Source organism: Rattus norvegicus, chromosome 1, assembly GCF_021556685.1.
Source record: "Rattus norvegicus strain SHRSP/BbbUtx chromosome 1, alternate assembly SHRSP_T2T, whole genome shotgun sequence".
In the NCBI taxonomy this organism is placed as follows: Eukaryota; Metazoa; Chordata; class Mammalia; order Rodentia; family Muridae; genus Rattus; species Rattus norvegicus.
The window spans coordinates 141,917,878-141,942,018 of record NC_141534.1 but is presented as its reverse complement, the minus strand read 5'-3'; the positions used below and the strand labels follow the sequence as shown (position 1 = coordinate 141,942,018).

The window sequence follows — 24,141 nt, the reverse complement described above, 5'->3', positions numbered from 1 at the left end:
CTTTGTTTGAGTTAATTTTATACCCAGTCACTTTGCTGAAGCTGTTTATAAGGTTTCAAATATCTCTGGTGGAACTTTTGGGGTCACTTAAGTATACTACCATATCATCTGCAAATAATGATATTTTTACTTCTTCCTTTCCAATTTGCATACCTTTGACCTCCTTTTGTTATCTGATTGTTCTGGTTATGACTTCGAGTACTATACTGAATAAGTAGGGAGAGAGTGGGCAGCCTTGTCTAGTCCCTAATTTTAGTGGGATTGCTTCAAGTTTCTCTCCATTTAGTTTGATGTTGGCCACTGGTTTGTTGTATATATTGCTTTTACTATGTTTAGAAATGGGCCTTGAATTCCTGATCTTTCCAAGACTTTAACATGAAGGGGTGTTGAATTTTGTCAAATGCTTTCTCAGCATCTAATGAAATGATCGTGTGCTTTTTTGCCTTTGAGTTTGTTTACATAGTGGATTACATTGATGGATTTCCATATATTGAACCATCCCTGCATGTCTGGGATGAAGCCTACTTGATCATGATGGATGATGTTTTGATGTGTTACTGGATTCGGTTTGTGAGAATTTTATTCAGTATTTTTTGCATCAATATTCATAAGGAAAATTACCCTGAAGTTCTCTTTCTTTGTTGGGTCTTTTTTTTTTTTCTTTTTTTTTTTTTTTTTCGGAGCTGGGGACGGAACCCAGGGCCTTGCGCTTGCTACACTGAGCTAAATCCCCAACCCCCTTTGTTGGGTCTTTGTGTGGTTTATGTATAAGTGTAATTGTGGCTTCATAGAAGGAATTGGGTAGTATTCCTTCTGTTTCTATTTTGTGAAATAGCTTGGACAGTACTAGTATGAGGTCTTCTATGAAGGTCTGATAGAATTCTGCACTAAACCCATCTGGTCCTGGTCTTGTTTTGGTTGGGAGACTTTTAATAACTGCTTCTATTTCTTTAGGAATTATGAGACTGTTTTCGACGGTTTATCTGATCCTGATTTACCTTTGGTACCTGTATCTGTCTAGAAAATGGTCCATTTCATCCAGATTTTCCAGTTTTGTTGAATATAGGATTTCGTAGTAGAATCTGATGATTTTTTTGAGTTTCCTCAGATTCTGTTGTTACACCCCCCCCCTTTTTTTTTCCTGATTTCCTTAATTTGGATACACTCTCTGTGCTCCCTGGTTAGTCTGGCTAAGGGTTTCTCTATCTTATTGATTTTCTCAAAGAACCAGCTCCTGGTTTTGTTGATTCTTTGTATAGTTAGTTACTTTTGTTTCTACTAGGTTGATTTTTTTCCCTGCAGGCTACTCCTCTTGGGTGTATTTGCTTCTTTTGGTTCTAGAACTTTTAGATGTGCTGTCAAGCTGCTAATGTATGTTCTCTCCAGTTTCTTTTTGGAGGAACTCAGAGATGTGAGTTTTCTTCTTAGCACTGCTTTCATAGTGTCCCATAAGTTTGGGTATGTTGTGCCTTCATCTTCATTGGATTCTAAAACATTTTTAATTTATTTTTTTATTTCTTCCTTGACCAAGTCATCATTGAGTAGAGCGCTGTTCAACTTCCATGTGTATGTGGGCTTTCTGTCATCTTTGTTGTTCTTGAAGACCAGCCTTAGCCCGTGGTGATCTGATAGGATGCATGGAATTATTTCAATCTTCTTGTATCTGTTGATGCTTGTTTTCTGATTGATTATATGGTCAATTTTGGAGAAGGTATTTTGAGGTGCTGAGACAAAGGTATATTCTTTTGTTTTAGGATGAAATGTTCTATATATGTTTGTTAAATCCTTTTGTTTCCTAACTTTTGCTAGTTTCTCTATGTCTCTGTTTAGTTTCTGTTTCCATGATCTGTCTCTTGAGGACAATAGGGTATTGAAGCCTCCCACTATTTTTTGTGAGGTACATTGTGTGCTTTGAGGTTTAGTAAGGTTTCTTATATGAATGTAGGTTCCCTTGCATTTGGAGCATAGATATTCAGGAATGAGAGTTCATCTTGGTGGATTTTTTTCTTGGACAAATATGAAGTGTCTTTCCTTATCTTTTTTTGTTAGCTTTTGGTTGAAAGTCAATTTTATTGGATATCAGAATGGCTACTCCAGCTTGTTTCTTGGGACCATCGCATTGGAAAATTGTTTTCTAGTCTTTCACTCTGAGGTAATCACTGTCTTTGTCACTGAGGTGTGTTTCCTGTGTGCAGCAAAATGCTGGGTCCTCTTTAAGTATCCAGTCTGTTAGTCTATGCCTTTTTATTGGGGAATTGAGTCCACTGATGTTAAGAGATATTAAGGAATAGTGATCATTGTTTCCTGTTACTTTTGTTGTTAGAGGTGGAATTATGTTTGTGTGGCTCTCTTCTTTTGGGTTAGTTCAAATTAGATTACTTTCTTCCCTTTTCTAGGATATAGTTTCCCTCCTTGTGTTGGAGTTTTCCATCTATTATCCTTTGAACGGCTGAATTTGTGGAAAGACATTGTGTAAATTTGGTTTTGTCATGGAATATCTTCGTTTCTCCATCTATGGTAATTGAGAGTTTTGCTGGGAATAGTAGCCTGGGCATTTATGTTCGCCTAGGGTCTGTATGACATCTACCCAGGATCTTCTGGCTTTTGTAGCCTCTGGTGAGAAGTCTGGTGTAATTCTCATAGGTCTGCCTTTATACGTTACTTGACCTTTTTCCCTTACTGCTTTTAATATTCTCCTTTGTTTTGTGTATTTGGTACAATCTATTTGGAGTTATGTAGGCTTCTGGTATGTTTATGGCCATCTCTTTCTTTAGGTCAGAGAAGTTTTCTTCCATAATTTTGTTGAAGATATTTAGTGGCCCTTTAAGTTGGTAATCTTTGCTCTCTTCTATACCTATCATCCTTAGGTTTGATCTTCCTATTGTGTCCTGGATTTCCAGGATGATTTGGGTTAGGAGTTTTTTGTGTTTTATATTTTCTTTGATAGTTGTGTCATTGTTTCCTATGGTATCTTTTATCTCGTGTATTCTGTTGGTGATGCTTGCATCAATGACTCATGATCTCTTTCCTAGGTTTTCTATCTCCAGGTTTGTCTCCCTTTGTGCTTTCTTTATTGTTTCTATTTCCATTTTTAAATCCTTGATGGTTTTGTTCAATTCCTTCACCTGTTTGGTTGTGTTTTCCTATAATTCTTTAAGGGATTTTTGTGTTTTCTCTTTAAGGGTTTCTACTTGTTTACCTGTGTAGTCCTGTATTTCTTTAAGGGAGTTATTTATGTCCTTCTTAAAGTCCTCTATCATCATCATGAGATGTGGTTTTAAATATAAATCTGGTTTTTCCAGTGTCTTGAGATACCCAGTATTTGCTTTGGTAGGAGGGGATCTGATGATGCCAAGTAGTCTTGGTTTCTGTTGCTTAGATTCCTGCATTTGCCTCTTGCCATGTAGTTGTCTCTGGTATTAGCTGGTCTTGCTGTCTCTGACAATGGCTTGACCCTCCTGTTAGCTTGTGTGCCAGTACTCCTTGAGACTGGCTTTCTCCCAGTAGAATCTGGGTACAAAGAGCTGTGTCACAGGGTCAGCTTTGGGCGCAGGTGGAAACCAGAAGGAACCGTCTCAGATTCCTCCTGGGTTGCTGTGTCCAGAGGGCTCTAGTCGGGTCCCTCTTAGGCCAGTAATATGAGCAGAAGTGGTGGTCTCTTCTGAGCTCTCAGGATTGTCCGCACTTCTGAGAGTCCAGTTCTCTCCCCCGTGGAATTTGGGTATAGAGAGCTGTGGGACCTGGTTAGCTCTAGGTGCAAGCAGAAACCAGAGGGATCCTGTCCCAGAGTGCTCCTGCGTTCCTGTGTCCAGAGGGCTTCTGGCAGGTCCCTTGGGACAGAAGTGGTGGTCTTACCTCTGCTCTCTGGTGTGTCAGAACTCCTAATTAGGTTTATCAAGACAGGGTTTCTCTGTGTAGCCCTGGCTATCCTTAAAGTCCCTGAGATTTGCCTGCCTCTGCCCCTGCACCCTGCATACCTGAGATTTAAGGTATGAACCATCACTGCCCAGCAAAATTTATGTTTATTTTAATAACTTTTTCAAATATATAAACAGAACTATATATTATATAATCTTTGGAAACTGAGTCTAAGCACAAAGCAAAGTACAACCAAGCCGTCATTTATGTATCAACATTATGTTCCTTTTCAATAGCTGAGTGATATTCAATTATATGGCTGTATCACAATTTGTTGGTATGCTCACAAGAGCTCACTCAGATGTGAGCTGTTTCTATTTTTTGATGGTGCATGATCAAGCTGCTGTGGGCACATTTGTATATAGGCATTTTGGTTAGAATATGCTTTCATTTTTTTCATTTTTCTAGGGTAAATACCCATCAGTGTGATGCTAAGTGATATAAGAAACTACCTGACATCTTCAAAGCATAGGCAGTATGCGAGATATTGTTCTGCATCCATGTCTGAACTTCATAGTTTTAATTTTTAGGTGCTTGTGTCAATCACTCTTGGTACTATGACAAAATTTGGGCCATTCAAACAGTTGGGGAAAAAAAGTGATTCCCATTTTTCCCCCTCAGATATCCCATGAACATGCTATATAGCAGAAGACAACCTTGACCTCCTGCTTCTCCTATATCTACCTGCTATGGACTGGAATTACATGTGTGCTTCACCACACCCAATTTATGAGGTGCTCCAGATTTATCCAAGTCTTCATTCATGTTAGGCAAGCACTCTACCAACTGGGCCACATCTCTTTTGGCTTGTGGTTTCAGTTTGTGAACTGGTTCCACTGCTTATGGGCCTACTGTGAGGCAATAAATCATGGCAGACCAGCATAGTGGAACAAAGCTGCCTACCTCATGGTGATCAGAAAGCAGAAAGGGGAAAAGCCAGGAATATCATATACTACTAGTGCATCCTCCGTGATTGATTTCCTTCATCCAAGCCTACCTCCTGATCCTTCAATCACGAACTCATCCATGGATTAATCAACTAATGAGGCTCTTACCCTATGATCCAATTATCTATCTCTTAATAACACTATTAACTGGATCCCAAGCCCCAAAAATGCGCCTTTGGAACACTTCATATCCAAACCATTATACTCACTGTTACAGGTATGTAATAGGATCATCTTGTGGTTCTGTATTTTCCTAAAAGTCTTTAAATTAGCTTTTTCTTCTTTAAATTAGCCTTTTCTAGTAAAAGTACATAATGAATTAAAGCTTGCCAGTTTCCTCAGATCAAAGACTAGGAAGGAACAGACTAGAGAAATGACTCAGTAGTTGAGAGCTCTTACAGGAGCTGACAGGACCAGAGTTCAATCCCCCATACTCATGCTGGGAAGTTCACAAAACCTACAGTAATACATATATATACCCGGGGATAAGAGGGGCTGTTTAAAAACAAAAAGACATGTAGCCCGAGGCACAGAGCTTCTGACCTTTGCTTCTCTAACTATTCTTTTACACTATGAGAACATGATCAAACTAAGTCCTGTGCTCTCTTTAAGACAGAATAAAAATCTAAAAGTAAGTGTTCCCACAGTGACACAAAAATGGCAGGATCTATTAGAAACAATCAGGACCCATCAGTAAGTTCTCTGAACAGGTATTAAGTCTGTAAATGTCACATATTTAGAGGCTAATGTTTTAGCAGTGCTAAGATAATGTGTGTGCTATGTAAGATATTTATATATTTTACTCAATTTTATTTTCTCTAAGGATAGAAACAGGACGTTATTTATGAATCCGGAATATTTTACTAAAATAGACATATTTGTAACTATGATATTTAGATATCACTTGCTATAAGAGCAATTATATGAAATCCTTGTCTAATTAGAGGGATTTAATGTGTTGATTATAACAGGATTTTTTTAGTGCAATCCTTTACACAGAGTCATAGAATCAATACCACAGAATCAAAGAACTGCTGAGTGCCTCAAGGTTATCTAGAGCTCATGCTTCCCTGACACACTCCTCTACTACTTCTAAAAACTCCACAGAAATTTTACAGAACCTCACATACAGTAACCAAAACCCCTGTATTTATAATTCTGTGAATAAATAGCAAAAAATTACTCTGCTATTCTCATGAAGCGTAAATCACCTGTCCTGCTTGAGCAGTCAATCCAGATGCATAGAGATTACTTACGCTACTTAGGCTATGGCCCTGGAAGAAGAAAACACTGTGCAGAAAATCTAGTTTACTCAGTCACAGCGGAGGCTTGAGCCACAGTGGTTGTTTAAAGGGGAAAGCAGAGGCGTCCCAAGGCAGTTTGTAAGTCTGAGAACTCTCACCATGCAACGTGTGATCCGTCCCTAACACATTCCACTCTGCAGGCAGCTTCAGGTGTCTGAATGCCAGTGCGACCTTCTCATCCAGAGAGTTCACATCTCCAGAAGGGGGTCCTGATCGATCAAGGAACCGTGTGAAGTTCAGAGCCTGCTGATTTCCAGCACTGGTTGCCAGGAACTGAGCTGCATCATATGCCTCATCCTGGACAAAATGGAAGTCTTCTTCAGCAACTACAAACACAGGAAGGCCCTCTTTGGAAGCACAGAGCAGCACCTTCACCGTCTCACAGCAGTCATGACCTAAACAAAGCACAGGTAGCAAAGAAAATTGAATACACTAATGAAAGAACCCGAGTGGGTCCTTTTGGCTTTTTTAATGGCACATAAGATTTCTCCTTCTAAAAGAACACTTTTCCTCTCCCAACTCCTTAAAATTCTATTTTTGTTTTTTTTTATTGTTATTTGCAAATATGAGTGATATCTTTAAAAACCGGCTAGCAAATAAGAACTCCAGCTCTTACCATTCAGTAACACAGCATGTAACAAAGAACAGGCTATAGCAACTAGTGCCGTTACATTTGAACAAATTACAGAATGAAAGCTCTAGGAGCCTCTAAGGTTCAGCAGGTAATAGGTACTCTAAGGCTTACTGAGTGTAGAGTTAGAGCTAAACTAACAATAGGAAAAATAGGGAAAAGGGAGGAATAGCACAGATAGCTTTGTACTACCACACAGTAAATCAAAGAACGTAGAACAGTCAAAAGGAAAAACTTTCATGCTTCTAGCAATCCAAAGTCCTACAGAACAGTTGCTCCCAGATACCTTTTACTTGTCCCAAACACTAAGGCAACAAGCATGTCAATCAATCACCTGGTTTTAAAAGGATGATGCAATGCTGTGGTTATAAGCCCAACTCAGAAAAGGACATACATGAAGCAGACTGTGCTCCCACCATAGAGTTCAGCAGGCACCGTGTGACCTGAGACTTAGCAGCTACGTGCCACTGAATGCTCCCCCATAGCCGAACGTTTTAAGACTTAACAACAAACAATTTTCTTCTGTGTACTTTCCCAGCCTTTTAGAATTAAGTATTTCCAAGAAGGAGACTGTAGTCAAATATTCACTCTTTTTCCTCAGTTTTCAAATGCAGTTCTCAACTAGCTAGAATTATATGTTTCTCCTACTATCACCACTTTTAGGGAGAAAGAAAGAAAAGGAAAATAATGGTTTTCCCCAGATTAAAAAAAAAAAAAAGTTGGGTTTTTCATGTACTTTCCCCCAGAATCTTCCTTATGTCCCGTACCCTTGTGATAAGGCACAGTTCTCACTTCTGTGCAAATCTGCATTAATAAGAAGGGCTTAGTAACCACATTAACTATATAACATATCATTTTCTCTATGTAACAATTTCGAGATAACCAAGTCTTCAAGAAGTAAAGTAGAACACCTAAGGTCCACAAATACTACACAGCAGAGGCTATTATTTACAATCAAAGTGTGTGTGAAAGGACATGGCCTGTTATGTTTATGATGACTCAAGAGCTTTCTGACAAAACTGTACATAGAGAGAAGAACGTCAGGTAAGCCACTGCCAGGAGCCAACACTCAGAATGATAGCACGTCTAATGTGCTGATATAAATAATGATGAATCCAAATTGAATCCTGCCTTCAAACTTTAAAATTTGTTGTGCCACAGAGAAGATACTGTATTGGCCTAAAGTAGAAAACCCAATGCTCGCATTCCATGCAAACAGACCTAATTCTTTTCTTTCCCAAACCTTTGCACAGATACAAAACTGAAAAGTCAGAAAGGCACTAATAATGGTATAAAAGTAAATACTTGAGCGGGAGTCCCAAACCTGCGGATCCCTGCCCACAGCAGCTCTCTGCTCCCAAACCCCGTGGGAGAGAGCCCTCACCGCCTGGACAGGTGGACACTCCTGAGACTGCAGAGTGGAAGAGACCACCAACACTGCCCACCACTGCCCACATCCCTGGCCCAAGAGGAAACTATATACGGCCTCTGGGTTCCCGTAGAGGAGGGCCCAGGAGCAGCAGGTCCACTGTGTCTGAGACTCCGCCGGAACCTGAAGGAACCGACCAGATAAACAGTTCTCTGCACCCAAATCCCATGGGACGGAGAGCTAAACCTTCAGAGAGGCAGACGCGTCTAGGAAACCAGAAGAGACTGCACTCTGCACACATTACTGATTCCAGAGGAAAACACCAAATGCCATCTGGAACCCTGGTGCACGGAAGCTCCCAGAAAGGGCGGCGCAGATCTTCCTGGTGGCTGCCGCCGCCGAGAGCTCATAAGCAACACCCCACAAGCAAACTTGAGCCTCGGGACCACAGGTAAGACCAACTTTTCTACTGCAAGTGACCTGCCTGGTGAACTCAAGACACAGGCCCACAGGAACAGTTGAAGACCTGTAGACAGGAAAAACTACACACCCGAAAGCAGAACTCTCTGTCCCCATAACTGGCTGAAAGAAAACAGGAAAACAGGTCTACAGCACTCCTGAAACACAGGCTTACAGGACAGTCTAGCCACTGTCAGAAATAGCAGAACAAAGTAAAACTAGACATAAACTGATGGTGAGAGGCAAGCGCAGGAACCCACGCAACAGAAACCAAGACTACATGGCATCATTGTAGCCCAATTCTCCCACCAAAGCAAACACGGAATATCCAAACACACCAGAAAAGCAAGATCTAGTTTCAAAATCATATTTGATCATGATGCTGGAGGACTTCAAGAAAGACGTGAAGAACTCCCTTAGAGAACAAGTAGAAGCCTACAGAGAGGAATCGCAAAAAATCCCTAAAAGAATTCCAGGAAAACATAAATAAACAAGTAGAAGCCCATAGAGAGGAGTCACAAAAATCCCTGAAAGAATTCCAGGAAAACACAATCAAACAGTTGAAGGAATTAAAAATGGAAATAGAAGCAATCAAGAAAGAACACATGGAAACAACCCTGGACATAGAAAATCAAAAGAAGAGACAAGGAGCTGTAGATACGAGCCTCACCAACAGAATACAAGAGATGGAAGAGAGAATCTCAGGAGCAGAAGATTCCATAGAAATCATCGACTCAACTGTCAAAGATAATGTAAAGCGGAAAAAGCTACTGGTCCAAAACATACAGGAAATCCAGGACTCAATGAGAAGATCAAACGTAAGGATAATAGGTATAGAAGAGAGAGAAGACTCCCAGCTCAAAGGACCAGTAAATATCTTCAACAAAATCATAGAAGAAATCTTCCCTAACCTAAAGAAAGAGATACCATACCCATAAGCATACAGGAAGCCTACAGAACTCCAAATAGATTGGACCAGAAAAGAAACACCTCCCGTCACATAATAGTCAAAACACCAAACACACAAAATAAAGAAAGAATATTAAAAGCAGTAAGGGAAAAAGGACAAATAACATATAAAGGCAGACCTATCAGATCCACACCAGACTTTTCACCAGAAACTATGAAAGCCAGAAGATCCTGGACAGATGTCATACAGACCCTAAGAGAACACAAGTGCCAGCCCAGTTTACTGTATCCTGCAAAACTCTCAATTAACATAGATGGAGAAAACAAGATATTCCATGACAAAACCAAATTTACACAATATCTTTCTACAAATCCAGCACTACAAAGGATAATAAATGGTAAAGCCCAACATAAGGAGGCAAGCTATACCCTAGAAGAAGCAAGAAACTAATCGTCTTGGCAACAAAACGAAGAGAAGAAAAGCACACAAACATAACCTCATATCCAAATATGAATATAACAGGAAGCAATAATCGCTATTCCTTAATATCTCTCAACATCAATGGCCTCAACTCCCCAATAAAAAGACATAGATTAACAAACTGGATACGCAACGAGGACCCTGCATTCAGCTGCCTACAGGAAACACACCTCAGAGACAAAGACAGACACTACCTCAGAGTGAAAGGCTGGAAAAGAACTGTCGAAGCAAATGGTCGGAAGAAGCCAGCTGGAGTAGCCATTCTAATATCAAATAAAATCAATTTTCAACTAAAAGTCATCAAAAAAGATAAGGAAGGACACTTCATATTCATCAAAGGAAAAATCCACCAAGATGAACTCTCAATCCTAAATATCTATGCCCCAAATACAAGGGCACCTACATACGTAAAAGAAACCTTACTAAAGCTCAAAACACACATTGCACCTCACACAATGATAGTGGGAGATTTCAACACCCCACTCTCATCAATGGACAGATCATGGAAACAGAAATTAAACAGAGACATAGACAGACTAAGAGAAGTCATGAGCCAAATAGATATTTATCCTATCCTAAAGCAAAAGGATATACCTTCTTCTCAGCTCCTCATGGTACTTTCTCCAAAATTGACCATATAATTGGTCAAAAAACGGGCCTCAACAGGTACAGAAAGATAGAAATAATCCCATGCGTGCTATCAGACCACCACGGCCTAAAGCTGGTCTTCAATAACAATAAGGAAAGAATGCCCACATATACGTGGAAATTGAACAATGCTCTACTCAATGATAACCTGGTCAAGGAAGAAATAAAGAAAGAAATTAAAGACTTTTTAGTTTTTAATGAAAATGAAGGTACAACATACCCAAACTTATGGGACACAATGAAAGCTGTGCTAAGAAGAAAACTCATAGCGCTGAGTGCCTGCAGAAAGAAACAGGAAAGAGCATATGTCAGCAGCTTGACAGCACACCTAAAAGCTCTAGAACAAAAAAAAGTAAATACACCCAGGAGGAGTAGAAGGCAGAAAATAATCAAACTCAGAGCTGAAATCAACCAAGTAGAAACAAAAAGGACCATAGAAAGAATCAACAGAACCAAAAGTTGGTTCTTTGAGAAAATCAACAAGATAGATAAACCCTTAGCCAGACTAAAGAGAGGATACAGAGAGTGTGTCCAAATTAACAAAATCAGAAATGAAAAGGGAGACATAACTACAGATTCAGAGGAAATTCAAAAAATCATCAGATCTTACTATAAAAGCCTATATTCAACAAAACTTGAAAATCTGCAGGAAATGGACAATTTCCTAGACAGATACCAGGTACCGAAGTTAAATCAGAACAGATAAACCAGTTAAACAACCCCATAACTGCTAAGGAAATAGAAGCAGTCATTAAAGGTCTCCCAACCAAAAAGAGCCCAGGTCCAGACGGGTTTAGTGCAGAATTCTATCAGACCTTCATAGAAGACCTCGTACCAATATTATCCAAACTATTCCACAAAATTGAAACAGATGGAGCACTACCGAATTCCTTCTATGAAGCCACAATTACTCTTATACCTAAACCACACAAAGACCCAACAAAAAAAGAGAACTTCAGACCAATTTCCCTTATGAATATCGACGCAAAAATACTCAATAAAATTCTGGCAAACCGAATCCAAGAGCACATCAAAACAATCATCCACCATGATCAAGTAGGCTTCATCCCAGGCATGCAGGGATGGTTTACTATACGGAAAACCATCTATGTGATCCATTATATAAACAAACTGAAAGAACAAAACCACATGATCATTTCATTAGATGCTGAGAAAGCATTTGAGAAAATTCACCACCCCTTCATGATAAAAGTCCTGGAAAGAATAGGAATTCAAGGCCCATACCTAAACATAGTAAAAGCCATATACAGCAAACCAGTTGCAAACATCAAACTAAATGGAGAGAAACTTGAAGCAATCCCACTAAAATCAGGGACTAGACAAGGCTGCCCACTCTCTCCCTACTTATTCAATATAGTTCTTGAAGTTCTAGCCAGAGCAATCAGACAACAAAAGGAGGTAAGGGGATACAGATCGGTAAAGAAGAAGTTAAAATATCACTTTTTGCAGATGATATGATAGTATATTTCAGTGATCCTAAAAGTTCCACCAGAGAACTACTAAAGCTGATAAACAACTTCAGCAAAGTGGCTGGGTATAAAATTAACTCAAATAAATCAGTAGCCTTCCTCTACACAAAAGAGAAACAAATTAGGGAAACGATACCCTTCATAATAGATCCAAATAATATAAAGTACCTCGGTACTTAAATAAAAGTAAAAGATCTGTACAATAAGAACTTCAAGACTCTGAAGAAAGAAATTGAAGAAGACCTCAGAAGATGGAAAGATCTCCCATGCTCATGGATTGGCAGGATTAATATAGTAAAACTGGCCATTTTACCAAAAGCGATCTACAGATTCAATGCAATCCCTATCAAAATACCAATCCAATTCTTCAAAGAGTTAGACAGAACAATTTGCAAATTCATCTTGAATAACAAAAAACCCAGGATAGCTAAAGCTATCCTCAACAATAAAAGGACTTCAGGGGGAATCACTATCCCTGAACTCAAGCAGTATTACAGAGCAATAGTGATAAAAACTGCATGGTATTGGTACAGAGACAGACAGATAGACCAATGGAATAGAATTGAAGACCCAGAAATGAACCCACACACCTATGGTCACTTGATTTTTGACAAAGGAGCCAAAACCATCAAATGGAAAAAAGATAGCATTTTCAGCAAATGGTGCTGGTTCAACTGGAGGTCAACATGTAGAAGAATGCACATCGATCCATGCTTATCACCCTGTACAAAGCTTAAGTCCAAGTGGATCAAGGACCTCCACATCAAACCACATACACTCAAAGTAATAGAAGAAAAACTAGGGAAGCATCTGGAACACATGGGCACTGGAAAAAATTTCCTGAACAAAACACCAATGGCTTATGCTGTAAGATCAAGAATCGACAAATGGGATCTCATAAAACTGCAAAGCTTCTGTAAGGCAAAGGACACTGTGGTTAGGACAAAACGGCAACCAACAGATTGGGAAAAGATCTTTACCAATCCTACAACAGATAGAGGCCTTATATCCAAAATATACAAAGAACTCAAGAAGTTAGACCGAAGGGAGACAAATAACCCTATCAAAAAATGGAGTTCAGAGCTAAACAAAGAATTCACAGCTGAGGAATGCCGAATGGCTGAGAAACACCTAAAGAAATGTTCAACATCTTTAGTCATAAGGGAAATGCAAATCAAAACAACCCTGAGATTTCACCTCACACCAGTGAGAATGGCTCAGATCAAAAACTCAGGTGACAGCAGATGCTGGCGAGGATGCGGAGAAAGAGGAACACTCTTCCATTGTTGGTGGGATTGCAGACTGGTACAACCATTCTGGAAATCAGTCTGGAGGTTCCTCAGAAAATTGGACATTGAACTGCCTGAGGATCCAGCTATACCTCTCTTGGGCATATACCCAAAAGATGCCCCAACATATAAAAAAGATACGTGCTCCACTATGTTCATAGCAGCCTTATTTATAATAGCCAGAAGCTGGAAAGAACCCAGATGCCCTTCAACAGAGGAATGGATACAGAAAATGTGGTAAATCTACACAATGGAATATTACTCAGCTATCAAAAACAATGACTTTATGAAATTCGTAGGCAAATGGTTGGAACTAGAAAATATCATCCTGAGTGAGGTAACCCACTCAGGTTGAAAAACACACATGGCATGCACTCACTGATAAGTGGCTATTCGCCCAAATGCTTGAATTACCCTAGATGCCTAGAACAAATCAAACTCAAGACGGATGATCAAAATGTGAATGCTTCACTCCTTCTTTAAAAGGGGAACAAGAATACCCTTGGCAGGGAATAGAGAGGCAAAGATTAAAACAGACACAGAAGGAACACCCATTCAGAGCCTGCCCCACATGTGGCCCATACATATACAGCCATCCAATTAGACAAGATGGATGAAGCAAAGAAGGGCAGACTGACAGGAGCCGGATGTAGATTGCTCCTGAGAGACACAGGCAGAATACAGCAAATAGAGAGGCGAATGCCGCAGCAAACCACTGAACTGAGAACGGGACCCCCATTGAAGGAATCAGAGAAAGAACTGGAAGAGCTTGAAAGAGCTCGAGACCCCTTATGCACAACAATGCCAAGCAACCAGAGCTTCCATGGACTAAGCCACTACCTAAAGACTATACATGGACTGACCCTGGACTCTGACCTCATAGGTAGCAATGAATATTCTAGTAAGATCACCAGTGGAAGGGGAAGCCCTTGGTCCTGCTAAGACTGAACCCCCAGTGAATGTGATTGTTGGGGGGAGGGCGGCAATGGGGGGAGGATGGGGAAACACCCACAAAGAAGGGGAGGGGGAGGGATTAGGGGGATGTTTGCCAGGAAACCGGGAAAGGGAATAACACGCGAAATGTAAATAAGAAACACTCAAGTTAATAAAAAAAAATAAAAAATAAAAAAAAGTAAAAAGTAAATTCATCATTATAAAAGGGGTTAGAGGGAAGAAAAGGAAGATGTAATTATCTCAATAACACTAAAACAAAAAGCTGTATAAAAAAGGCAATGATTATATACACAGTGTTTATAGCAAATCAAATATTTTTCAGATAGTGAATTCTATTTTTAATGATTTTCAATATCTTATTCTTAAAATCAATGAGTAACTCATTAAACATATTATACATCTATTAGTATTGAAATACTTTTATTTTAACACTTTTTAGCAGATAGCAATGCTATACTTAAAGAAAATGAAGTTCATAATTGTATATGTTTTACATGATTGCTAATTATTCAATAAATGAAGAAAAGCAAAAAAAAAGTAAATACTTATTGGTCTACATATTCATTTTCTATGTGTACATACACATGTGTAAACCGAAAAAGTATGATAAAATAATAGTGCTGTATTAAAATTGTGGAATGTATATGTACTCATAGAAACCTGTCTGTGGCTAACAAGATGACTGCTTACGTGTGCAGAAGCAAAGAAGGAGAGAAACAAGGTAACCAAGGAGGGAGGGAAGGGTAGAAGAGATGGAGAGAAGGAAGAGAGGGAGGGAGGGAGGGGGAATTGATCTAGCAGTACAGCTATGCTTTCGTTTCTCTGGTTTGATAGAATCTGGTAGTATATAAAGAATGGATAAGTAAACTAATACCAGCTCTGTTTGTGAAAAAGCTAAAAGGGATTTGTGAAAGGTTTCAGATAAGGACTCAAGAGGGCATGAGATGAAATGTCATGGTAAGAAGTTTACTACGAGAATTATGAATACTATAGACAGACAGGTCGACAACAGCATAATGGGGGTCTCTAAAGAGAAGAATCAGGTACCAGTGGCAATGTCACCATCCTTTCTTACAGTTCTCAAGTATAAGACCATGTCAGGTCAAACTGGGAAAGTTATCCACTTCCCTTTCACACATAAGTTCACAATCTGAAGAATAAATTGTTAATCAGAGAAAGTAAAATGTACCATAAATCAGAAAATTGCTCGGTATAATTACAGTCTTATTTAAAAAAAAAACCTTTTAAGTGAAAGATGGAAAAAGAAAGTTTCCTCAGTAAGTTTTTGTTAAAGAGTCAACTCTAAGAGTTACTACGGATCAAGAACCTGGGATGCAAAATTGCCCCAGAGTTTAAGAAGAGCACTGGCCACTCTTGCAGCGGGGCCCAGACTTGGTTCCCAGAACCCACACAGTGACTAACACTCATCCATAACTCTAATTTCAGGGGCATCCGACACCCTCTTCTGACTTCCTGACACACTCAATGATAGTGGCCCCCGCAGGCTCACATATTTGAATACTTGCTCCTAGTTGGTGGAGCTGTTCAGGGAGTAGTAGGAAGTGTGATCTAATTGGAGAGGTATGTATGTCTCTGGTGGTAGGCTTTGAGGTTTCCAAAAGCCCACACCATTCCTGCTATTCTCGAACCCCCTCTTCCCGCGTCTGTGCATCACTGAAACCATGCTATGGAATGGACTCATGAAACTGTAAGCTCCCAATAAACGCTTCTATAAATTGCCTTGTTCATGCTGTCACACCATAGTAGCTGAAAAGTTGGTAGCAGGAAGTAGGCTATTGCTATAGCAGGCCTGACCATGCTGTTTTTTTAGAGGGATGTGGAAGACTTTGGACTAGAAAGAGGTAACGCTGTATGCCAGGTTTAACACACCAGTCTAGTAAGAACTTGGAAGACAATAGTGCTTAGAGTGGTGTAAGCTATGAAGGCCCAGGTCAAGAGGTTTCAGAGGAGAACAAAATTAGTTAGCAATTTTTGTGATATTTTGGCAAAGGATGTAGCTTCTTCTGTCCTCATTCTAGAATCTGGCTGATTCTGGCTGATTTCACTGGCAGAAGAGATTACAAGACAGTCCAATATTGACTCTACTATGTGGCATTAGCAACCTCTCTTAAGCAGGTCTAGAATGACTCAGCAGGCAAAAATAAATACTAAATATACATTCCAAGGAGAAAAGACAGCAGGAAATGAAGTGCGGGAACCACGGCTTATGCTGGAAAAGATGAGGAAAGGCTGTCATGTAAGATGGACCCCAGCTAACCTTCATCCTGAGACAAGAAGAGGATAAGGAAAGGCCCGTTATGTGAGATGGACCCTGGCTAACCTTCATCCTGAGACAAGAAGAGGCACCAAGGAAGTACCTGTCCCTAAAAGCAACAACAGAAAGAACTGTAAGAGGCAGCTCGGTTCCATCCCAGGCGGGCAGACAAATCTGGGAGTATTGGCTATGTGGTCATAGCTTGGAGTCAAGAAGAAGACAGGAGTAAAAGCGTTGTGGAATCTTCTTCCTCCATTAAGGAAAGCCCTCTGGCAAGGAGGCCCTGTATGGAGGCCCTAGAGACCACTGTAATAGGGAGTTGAGCAAGTGAAGCCTGAATTACATCGAAGATGCTGGATGTTGGAAGTACCAGGGCCACGGGATGCCTGCCAGGAAAAAGTTGCATACAGGAAGTAGAACCAGCCTGAGAGAAGTGTGTTACAGACAATAAAGCTAGAAGGATGGATGCTATCGTTTGATACCAGAGACTAAACTACAGGACTTAAGATTGTTTGCCCCTTTGGGTTTTAGTCTTGCTTTGGTCCAGTTTTTCCTCACTGTGCCACCATTTCTCAACTTGCAGAATGAAGGTGGTGGTGTGGGTGATGGTGATGGTGGTGGTGGTGGTGGTGGTGGTGGGTGGTGGTGTGGGTAGTGGTGTGGGTGGTGGTGGTGGTGGTGGTGGTGGTGGTGGTGGTAGTGTGTACAAACATTGAGTCTGCCTTGAATCTCAGAAGAGACTTTGAAATGATGTTGAGACTATGAAAGATTATGTGGACTTTTCATACTCGATTAAGTGCATTTTGCTTTATAATATGGCTACAAGCATATTAAGGCCAGAAAATGAAATGTGGTGGTTTGAATGAGAATGGTCACCATCGGCTCATATGATTGAGTAAGTGGTCTGCAGTTGGTGGGACTGTTTGGAAAGGGTTAGAAAATGTGGCCTTATTGGAGAATATGTCACTGGGGGGTCACGCTTTGAGGTTTCAAAAATGCATGCCATCCCAGTTAGCTCTCTCTGCCTCTTCCTTATGGATCAAAATGTGAGTTCCCTGCTACTACGTCAGCACCAGGCCTACCTGCCTGCTCCTATGCCTTCCTTCATGATAATCATGGACTCAGCCTCTAAAATGGTAAGCCCCAGATAACATCTCTCTTCTCTAAGTTGCTCTTGGTCATGTTGCTCTGTTACGGAACTAGAAAGTAACTAAGGCACTTCCCTAGGCACATAAGTGGTACACATACATGTATGCAGGCCAAACCAGCAAACACATAAAATAAGACAAATCTAAAAACACTAAGTACCTACTGTGTGGTCAAAACACACTCAAGATTGGCACAGGGCCACTATCAAACTCAAGATTAGATTTTAATCCCTGTATATTTTCAAATAAAATGAAAAAATGAAGGGGTTACCATTTTTTAAAACTAAGGGCTGTGTATATAGGAGTAAAACTGCTATCAGTGCAGTTACTCACATAAAGCTTACAACTGTAAACTTGCTCTAGACAGAAGAAATGCTGGATGAGGAGGAGGATTAGTCTTTTGTCTGCCTTAGTCCTACTGCTACACTACAAAGGCAGGATAAGAAATTATATCAAAGGGGTTGGGGATTTAGCTCAGCGGTAGAGCACTTGCCTAGCAAGCGCAAGGCCCTGGGTTCGGTCCCCAGCTCCGAAAAAAAAAAAAAAGAAATTATATCAAATTTGATACAATAAAAACAGAAGTTGTAGTGGGGAAGTGCAATAGCAACATTTTTCAACTAGTTTCCATGGTGTTTTTGTTTCCACTCAATTTCCTGGTCACAAGAGGAACATAAGCAGAGGTATTTTTTAAAGGAAAAGTACTGAAATTTTACTCGATTTCTAAAAGAAGCTATCCTATAGGATTCAGAAACAAACAAACAAAATATTTTCACAAACTGTTAATGGGAGAAAGTCCTAAGCTTAAGTGCATCTTAGCCTCCTATAAGGTCAATCTTGTTTTCAATAGAAACAGAAGATAATTATGAGGTATGAAGATCTGTTACCCACCAAGTAATCCACAGGGAATATGAAAGAAACAGTAGATTTGGGCGCCAAGTTCCCGTGCAGATAGGTGTGGTTTCTCTAACACACACTCAGTCACTTAAACTTTCTCTGACTATAAAATGATACCATCAACCTTAAGTAAGAACTGTCGAAAATATTGGAAGGTTTCAAACAAAGTGCATGGCAAACAGAAACTGATAGTTATTCTCAAAATACTACTGCTGTTCAATTAACACACAGAAAAATAGAACACTAAAATTGAAAAAGTGTTTCAAAAGCCAGCAAGCCTGTAAGACAAACCGATGACTTTAGCACTGAAGAACTGAAAAAATAATGGAGAAAAGACTTAAACAGAAACACAAGAAACACCCAGGTAAGAGACGTTATCTAAGGCTGACAGTGTTCTTAAACTCGGTAAATTCTAGGCCCGGAGGGTGTGCCTGAGGTTGGGAGAGTCTCCCTGCAGACTTCTTTCCCTGCAAGCTTTTTATCACTGTCTAAAGCATCTGCACCCATGGAAACGAAAAACTGCTACAAATAAACAAAAGTACTGAACTATGACCCAAAAATTACTTCATTTCCTGTTAAGCTAAAAGTGGAACACATCCCACCCAGGGCATCTCTTCTTCTGAGTCTAAACAATCCAGCCTTTGTTTTTATCATGGATCTAAAAAAGTACCCTAAAAGCACTTACTGGGCCAGCCCAGGCCAATCCCACACAGAAAGAGTAGACTATAGTAGTCAAAAATAGGATATAAACTAGATTTACTACTCAGTTTATCATAGAAGAGCTTAAGAACCTGGTGTGGGTTTTTTTGTCTGGAACAGTAAAAGTGAAATGCTCAGTTTGCAGACTGCCCTCCACCCCTCAAAAGAGGACTAAATAAAGAAATATGCACTATCACTTCTAGATCCTGACGACTGATGGGAGTTGAACAAATTTTGGTACATTTATAAAATGTCTCTACGCGCAGAGGATTAACAAAGAGGGAGAAAACACAAAAACAAACAAACAAAAATACAACCGCAACCTAGAACCCCATCATGTGCACTGTGAAAAAGGGCAGGCTATTGAATTCTAAAAATGTGACTTCTGCATTCCAGCCTAAACCTTGAAGGCAATGCTTCCCAACCCTTCTTCCTATATCATTACTGCCAGAAGCCATTTTAGTTTTTCCCTATCCAACCTCTTCCTAAAAGCTGAGTCTCATTGATATGCCATAGATTTGTTAATGTGAATATATACTTTGTATGTACCCTCTCAAACTGGGATTACGGTGCTGTGTTCATAGGTATAAGGTGATAGAGCATATATTAATGTAGACCATCATCACTAGTATCCACAGATGTGGGTAATTTTTCCTCTCTTCAACTATTTCCTTGTTTGTTTTTCCAGTACAACCCTTATATGAGTTGCATTAATTGATTTTTAAAAAACAAAAGACAAATTCAAAGCTGTCAGGAAATAATCTTATACTTGGATTACATAGACTATTATACAGTGTTCAGATAAAAATAGTAGCAGATAACTTTGTAAGTAGGGAGACTACAAGAATTCTTGACTGAGCAAATTAAAAGCTCATGGCTTTTTACTTCAAAATACTTCTTGATTTGATAATCAACCCCTGCTCCTAAGGAGTGTCTTGGCTCACAAGGAACAAATAAACCCATGGTGCTATAAACATAGGACCACTTTGTAAGCTCTAAGCTCTAAGTTTTCATTAGCTAAAGGTACTTGGGAATACAATAGATTTTTTTTCCTTTCACAATGAAACTACCTTACATGATCAACTAGCCTTAGTAAGTATGAAACAAAAGAAAAATACAAAAGTGTTGAGTCTAATTTGACATCATTGAAAGTTTATAATTTTACTACCAAACAAAAGCCTTTGTTATGGATTTAGAAGTATACTAATAGGTAAAAAGATTTCATTTTATAAACAGCCTATACCAAAGCCTTTCACAATATAGTGTACAGAATATTGAATCCCCGTTCCATTTGTAAATGATAAAATTATTATTTGCTTTGTCTAAACTGACTACTAAAAGTGAGCCCCCAAAACTATTATATATCCTAGGAATACCTTTGAGATAGATGGCTTAATAAACTGAAATGATATTCTTCAAGCAGCCATCTTAAAGTCTCTATATTTTTGTTTACTCATTATTACTGGAGGAGAAGAGAGCAGGGATGCACAAGGTGCTCAGTAGACTGTGTATGGAAGTCAAGTCTCTCTTTCCATCCTGGATTCCAGAGATCAAGCTCAGATAGTCAGATTTGTATAGCAAGCATTTCTACCTTCTGACATCTCTCTAGTCCTCAAAGTTATTTTGAATGGAACATTTTATTATGAATTGTGGTCAGTCTCTAACGTTAATTACTGCAAAGATGAGTTTAATTTTAAGAATGAGAATTTGTTTCAAAGTCTTTAAAATATCTTTACCCCAAATGCTCGAATTACCCTAGATGCACAGAACACATGAAACTCAAGAAGGATGACCAAAACTCAAACGCTTCACTCCTTCTTTAAAAGGGGAATAAGAATACCCTTGGGAGGGAATAGAGAGGCAAAGTGTAGAACAGAGGCAGAAGGAACACCCATTCAGAGCCTGCCCCACATGTGGCCCATACATATACAGCCACCAAACTAGATAAGATGGATGAAACAAAGAAGTGCAGGCTGACAGGAACCGGATGTAGATCTCTCCTGAGAGACACACCCAGAATACAGCAAATACATAGGCGAATGCCAGCAGCAAATCACTGAACTTAATATGGGACCCCCATTGAAGGAATCAGAGAAAGGACTGAAAGAGCTTGATGGGGCTCAAGATCCCATATGAACAACAATGCCAACCAACCAGAGCTTCCAGGGACTAAGCCACTACCCAAAGACTATACATGGACTGACCCTAGGTTCCAACTGCATAGATAGCAATGAATAGCCTAGTAAGAGCACCAGTGGAAGGGGAAGCCCTTGGTCCTGCCAAGACTAAACCCCCAGTGAACGTGATTGATGGGGGGAGGGTGGTAATGGGGGGAGGGTGGGGAGGGGAACACCCACATAGAAGGGAAGGGGGAGGGGTTAGGGGGATGTTGGCCTGGAAACCGGGAAAGGGAATAACAATCAAAATGTAAATAAGAAATACCCAAGTTAATAAAGATGGAGAAAAAAAAAGAAATATCTTTACTAAATGTTACTATATATCATATATAGTATGCTTTTTATAAGGCATTCAAATATCCAAAAACATATAAAAAGCAGAAGGGTCACAATGTTATTTACCTCAAGATGAACTAGATTATATCTCCAGACTTCAAGAGAAGAAAGGAAAAGAAAAATAAAAATTGCTTTAAAAGCCTTTACAACTTCTTTTTTTTTTTTCTGGGGCTGGGGACCGAACCCAGGACCTTGCGCTTCCTAGGTAAGCGCTCTACCACTGAGCCAAATCCCCAACCCCCTTACAACTTCTTTATAGTCTCCTTTTCACTTTTGATACAGGATCTCATGTAGCCTGGATCATTCTCAAACTTGTTATGTGGCTGAGGATGGTCTCAGCCTCCTAGTCCTCCTGCTTTATAATCTCTTTTTATTGTGAGATACTTATCAGAAATATACACATTAAGGAGAAAATGAGGCAGTCACGGTGGTTCATCCATGTAATGTCAGTGCTCAAAGGTGAGTGCCTGGTGACCGTGAGATCCTCTCAAAAGACCTCTTCCCCCAAAATACAGACATTAGAAGAGGAGGATGGTTATCACTGTTTTTCATGATGTAAAAATTTTTCTATAATTTAGAAATGTCTCATTTTTTCAACCTATTTACAGAAAATATTTGATAAAAGTTTACAGACTCGCATCAAAATGTGGTTGCTTTCTGAAGGTCAATCAATCATCTGGTTTGAGTAAGAACTAAATGTAACAAAACACAATGAATCATACAGAGAACTCAAAGAAAAACCAAAGCCAGCTATCTGAATAAAGCATGACATTAAAAGGGAGAACAAGGCACAAAGGTCTTCTTCTTAGAACTCATGTGACTGGAAATGGCAGAGCTCGCCCTTGAATAAGCAGAAAGGGCACAGAGAAATCCCTATCAAGAACACCTGCTCATAAAAAAAAAAAAAAAAAAAAAGACAGTGAGTATTTATCCAGAACCTGCAATGCCAAAGCACTGTGCAGACTTCTATCAAGAATCTTGATGGGCTGACACACAGGCTGGCCCTCGACAGACAGGAAGTCAGAGGCTATCACTATCATTGACTAATACACTGAAACCATCAAAGTCACCTACGGAAAGAGAACACAGATGTGGTGACAGGCTAAGAATTCAACTCAAAAAACAAAAAAACCAAAAAACTCCTTTTGTAGTTCCCCAAAGAGGGAAGCGGGAAGGAAGGGAGGGTAAGACAGGCACCTTTCTAGAATGTCTGCTCAGGTGCAATGTCCACCAGGCACCTAGAAATGCTGAATTAGCATACCCAGGTGAAAACAAACCCTTGCCCTTATGAAGCTGACACTTTACCGGAAACAAAAGGGAAATGGGCTAAACATACAGTGTGTGAGAGGCTGAATGAACAGTAAACATAGAGCAAGGCCAGGAAGTAGGACAGGTGCAGACGCACTGTACTGTTTTTAGAAGAGCATGCTGAGGAAGTACACCTAAGGGAAGGGAAAACAGAAGTCTAAGATGACCGCAAGAGCAGACTGAAGCCAGTTTGATCCTAGGGTACAAGGCTAATCCCATGATAATGAACAAGTGTTTAAAGCTGTTTGGGGTCTGCACCCGACCCACAGCCTTGACTATCCATCTCTGCTCCTCCATTACGAAATGTTGAAGGCATCCAAATGACAGCAGCTCAGAGGCAAGTAAACAAAAAGTCTCAGCCATGATGACCAGAGCAGAGGGATCCACGTGGGAGCCTCCTCCAGTTTCTCACACACCATCCAGAGTACAAAAAGATCTACACACTAAAGTGATGCCTAACTGTCCCTACCCTCCAGTGCGTACACAAGGGTCCTTTTGAACTCTGCCGTAACTGGGCACTTCCTATCAGAAATCTTTATAAAATTAGCTGAGTGGAGGAATAATGAGGCTACTGGGGGAAGAAAATTTGAACCATGATAGAGAATAGAAGACTTAGGTAAGGGAAAAGCTGATAAATAGAAAAAATCCAGTATTCTGAGCTACAAGGGAATGGATGGGTCAAGAATGACAAGAAGAGTTATCAGAGAACAATGCTGATTCTGGTCGGATTAGATCACCAGGGCAACATTATTCAGAATCAAGAAACACAAATGCACACCCACAGAGAGTGTTCCTGGAAACACACGAACACACGAACACACACACACACACACACACACACACAGTGTGTGTATGCTTGGGGGGGTATTTTAGTCATAAATAGAGAACCCCTTCTCCCTTCCCTA

At 39.9% G+C, this 24,141-nt stretch overlaps 1 protein-coding gene across 31 annotated transcripts in view; it reads right to left on the bottom strand.

The window, feature by feature from the left end:
- Akap13 (A-kinase anchoring protein 13) overlaps positions 1–24,141 on the bottom strand; it is a 305,582-nt gene that overhangs the window by 176,083 nt on the left and 105,358 nt on the right. For all 31 annotated transcript variants that reach the window (XM_087655380.1, XM_087655383.1, XM_087655382.1 and 28 more), the window contains 1 exon segment: positions 6,268–6,564. In XM_087655380.1, coding sequence (XP_087511506.1) covers positions 6,268–6,564 — 297 coding nt within the window.